This window comes from Argentina silus (genome assembly GCF_951799395.1).
Source record: "Argentina silus genome assembly, chromosome: 15".
Classification (NCBI taxonomy): Eukaryota; Metazoa; Chordata; class Actinopteri; order Argentiniformes; family Argentinidae; genus Argentina; species Argentina silus.
In genome coordinates, this window is record NC_139669.1 from 11,374,294 (window position 1) to 11,376,793 (window position 2,500).

General features: G+C 45.9%; 1 protein-coding gene across 2 annotated transcripts in view; it reads left to right on the forward strand.

Moving 5' to 3' along the window:
- The window catches only part of ebf1a (EBF transcription factor 1a), a 62,066-nt gene that overhangs the window by 37,911 nt on the left and 21,655 nt on the right, over positions 1–2,500 (forward strand). For both annotated transcript variants that reach the window (XM_083685821.1, XM_083685822.1), the window contains exon 10: positions 1,963–2,089. In XM_083685821.1, the coding sequence (XP_083541947.1) occupies positions 1,963–2,089 (127 nt within the window). The remainder of the gene's footprint in view (positions 1–1,962; positions 2,090–2,500) is intronic.

A 2,500-nucleotide genomic window follows, 5' to 3' on the forward strand; every position in this document is an offset into this window, starting at 1 on the left:
ACCATAAATAGCTGTTGATAAGAGCATCTGCTACATGAGTCAAATGTAAATAGGAATGTGCAGGAGTATCTCTGTACAACTCAGTGTCACCACAAAGCGCAGTTCCACAGCTCCCAGTCAGCAGAGTAATGACGGCCCGGATCTGGCCCACATCTGTTTTCTACTGGCATCCGGATGTGGCCCAGGTACAACTTTGTTTCCCGACCAGAAGTGGACCAGCTCTGGCTGCCGTTCGTGAGCCTTATCTTTGCTATGAAAAGGCCAGACCTTGGCCGGCATGTTGATGTGGCCCAGGTACAAATTTGTTCCACGGGCCAGAAGGGTTTACAGTAGATACGGCCACCAGAGTTGGTCCACTTCTGGCCCAAGGAACAAAGTTTTACCTGTGCCACATCAACATCCTGGTATCCACCCAGGCTTGGCCTATTTGGGGCAAAGGCCTGGCTTAGTTATGGAAACCAGACCTGGCCCACTTCTGGATCATCATTCCAAGTCGTGACTGGGCCACATCCACATGCCAGCCAAGATGTGGCCTTATAATGGTGATGCTTGGGCCACCTTTATTCCAAGCTGGATGCATCAACATTTCAATTGGGTTCACTATGTGGTCATTTTTGACAAGATACCCTAATAAATAGACTTTTTCATGATAGTCAGATGATTCCTTACCCTGAAAGTAATGGGCCAGGACAAACGTAACCAGATTACCCATAAGACTAGATCTGGCCCACAATTGTCTGCTGACTGGGCTCACTTTTCTCGTTAATAAAGGAGTGATTCTATAAAAAGATGATACTATCTGTCTGTGAGGTGAGCAGGGCCAGGCAGTGGGAGAATTAAAGCCTGGCAAAGTAAGCTATGAAAGGGACAGTTTTAACGACGCTCCCAGGCTCTGGCAGCACGCGTACTGTATCTTTGAGAGCTGTTAGGTTTACGAGAGGAAAACGAGCTCTCAGCGAGCTCTCATGTGTGCTTTGTCTCGCTGCCGCTTCCTTGAAAGAGACACATGGCGACTGCAAGCAGTCTCATCAGGCAGACTAAGTGGCTGTTTAAGACACGGTAGCACTTTGATGTGGCTAGCGGTAGCTACGACAGCCACACACACTGAAGTGAGACAGGGGCAAGGGAGGTGAGCATAATATACATAGATATGCAGTACACATGCAGGGGAAATGTATTGTCCTCATAACATACAAAGTATTGCTTTGAATTCCTCTTACCGAGTACATGTCAACTGAACATCTCTTAGCCTTTTTGGTCTTTATTTGTCTGTTGTTTTTTTACTTCTCAGAGACACTGTCTAGGAGAAACCTGCTGAGGGCTTTATTTTTTTTTGTTGATCAAAAAAGTCCTCTATACTTATATAACTACAGTGGGTAGCTTATGGCAGGAATTGAGGGTTTTGCTTCGGTTTTATCTGTTGAAGCCCTATCTTTGCTTTTAGCAGACAAACTAAAGCTTGTCCATAGTGCAGCTTGCCTCAGAAATGCCACAGAGATATCGTCATTAAAGGGTCTAAATTGGGTAATTTGTTCTGTAATTATGATTACATGGTATGCTCCTGAAATCTTACCTCTTCTGTTGCAACTCTCCATTTCATAGTAATCTCTGCTCTTGCTCAAGTATTGCCTAAGTAAATTAGTGGAGTTATTATGTTGTTAATAAAAGCAGACGTGCATCATTCTCAGGGGAGCTTTTGATTGTAATTGAAGTAATTTTGGAGTTATGTTTTTATAATAATGCATGTAATCAACACTTGACATTTTATTTTCATCTTTGAAGTTTCAGATGGAGAGAGAGAGAGACAGGAAAGCAGAGAGATACTGAAGATACAGTAGAAATGAGAAAAATAATTGGTGTTGTGTTGGGTAGCTGCATTGATAACAAAAACCACCAAGTCTCCACCAACACAATGTATACTAAAACCCTCTTGTTCCTTCTGTCGCCTCTCCCCTACCATAGCTGATCACGCCCCATGCCATCCGTGTGCAGACTCCGCCCAGACACATTCCTGGAGTTGTGGAGGTCACGCTCTCCTACAAGTCCAAACAGTTCTGCAAGGGCACACCTGGACGCTTCATATACACAGGTAACACACCTCCCTCATACATTTACCAGTTGATGTAGCAGTTGATCGATCCAATGACTCAAGAGTACAAAGAGCCAAATCACGACACAGGTATTACCCCCCACATATGGTAAATCCGTACATTTATAGTTATAAATGTGTGCGACAGTCAGGTCAAAGAGGAATCCCTCTTATTTTCTCCCAGTAGAGGTTAATACGAGCCCTCTGGCCCCCAGAGCAGGGCCATCCTGTACAACACACAGATAAGGCTAATAAACATGATCACATGGAGGGAGGGAGGGAGGGAGGGAGGGGGGGAGGGAGGGAGCGAGGGAGGGAGGGAGGGAGGGAGGGAGAGAGGGAGCGAGGGAGGGAGGGAGCGAGGGAGGGAGGGAGAGAGCGAGGGAGGGTTGGATGGAAGGAAGGAGGGAG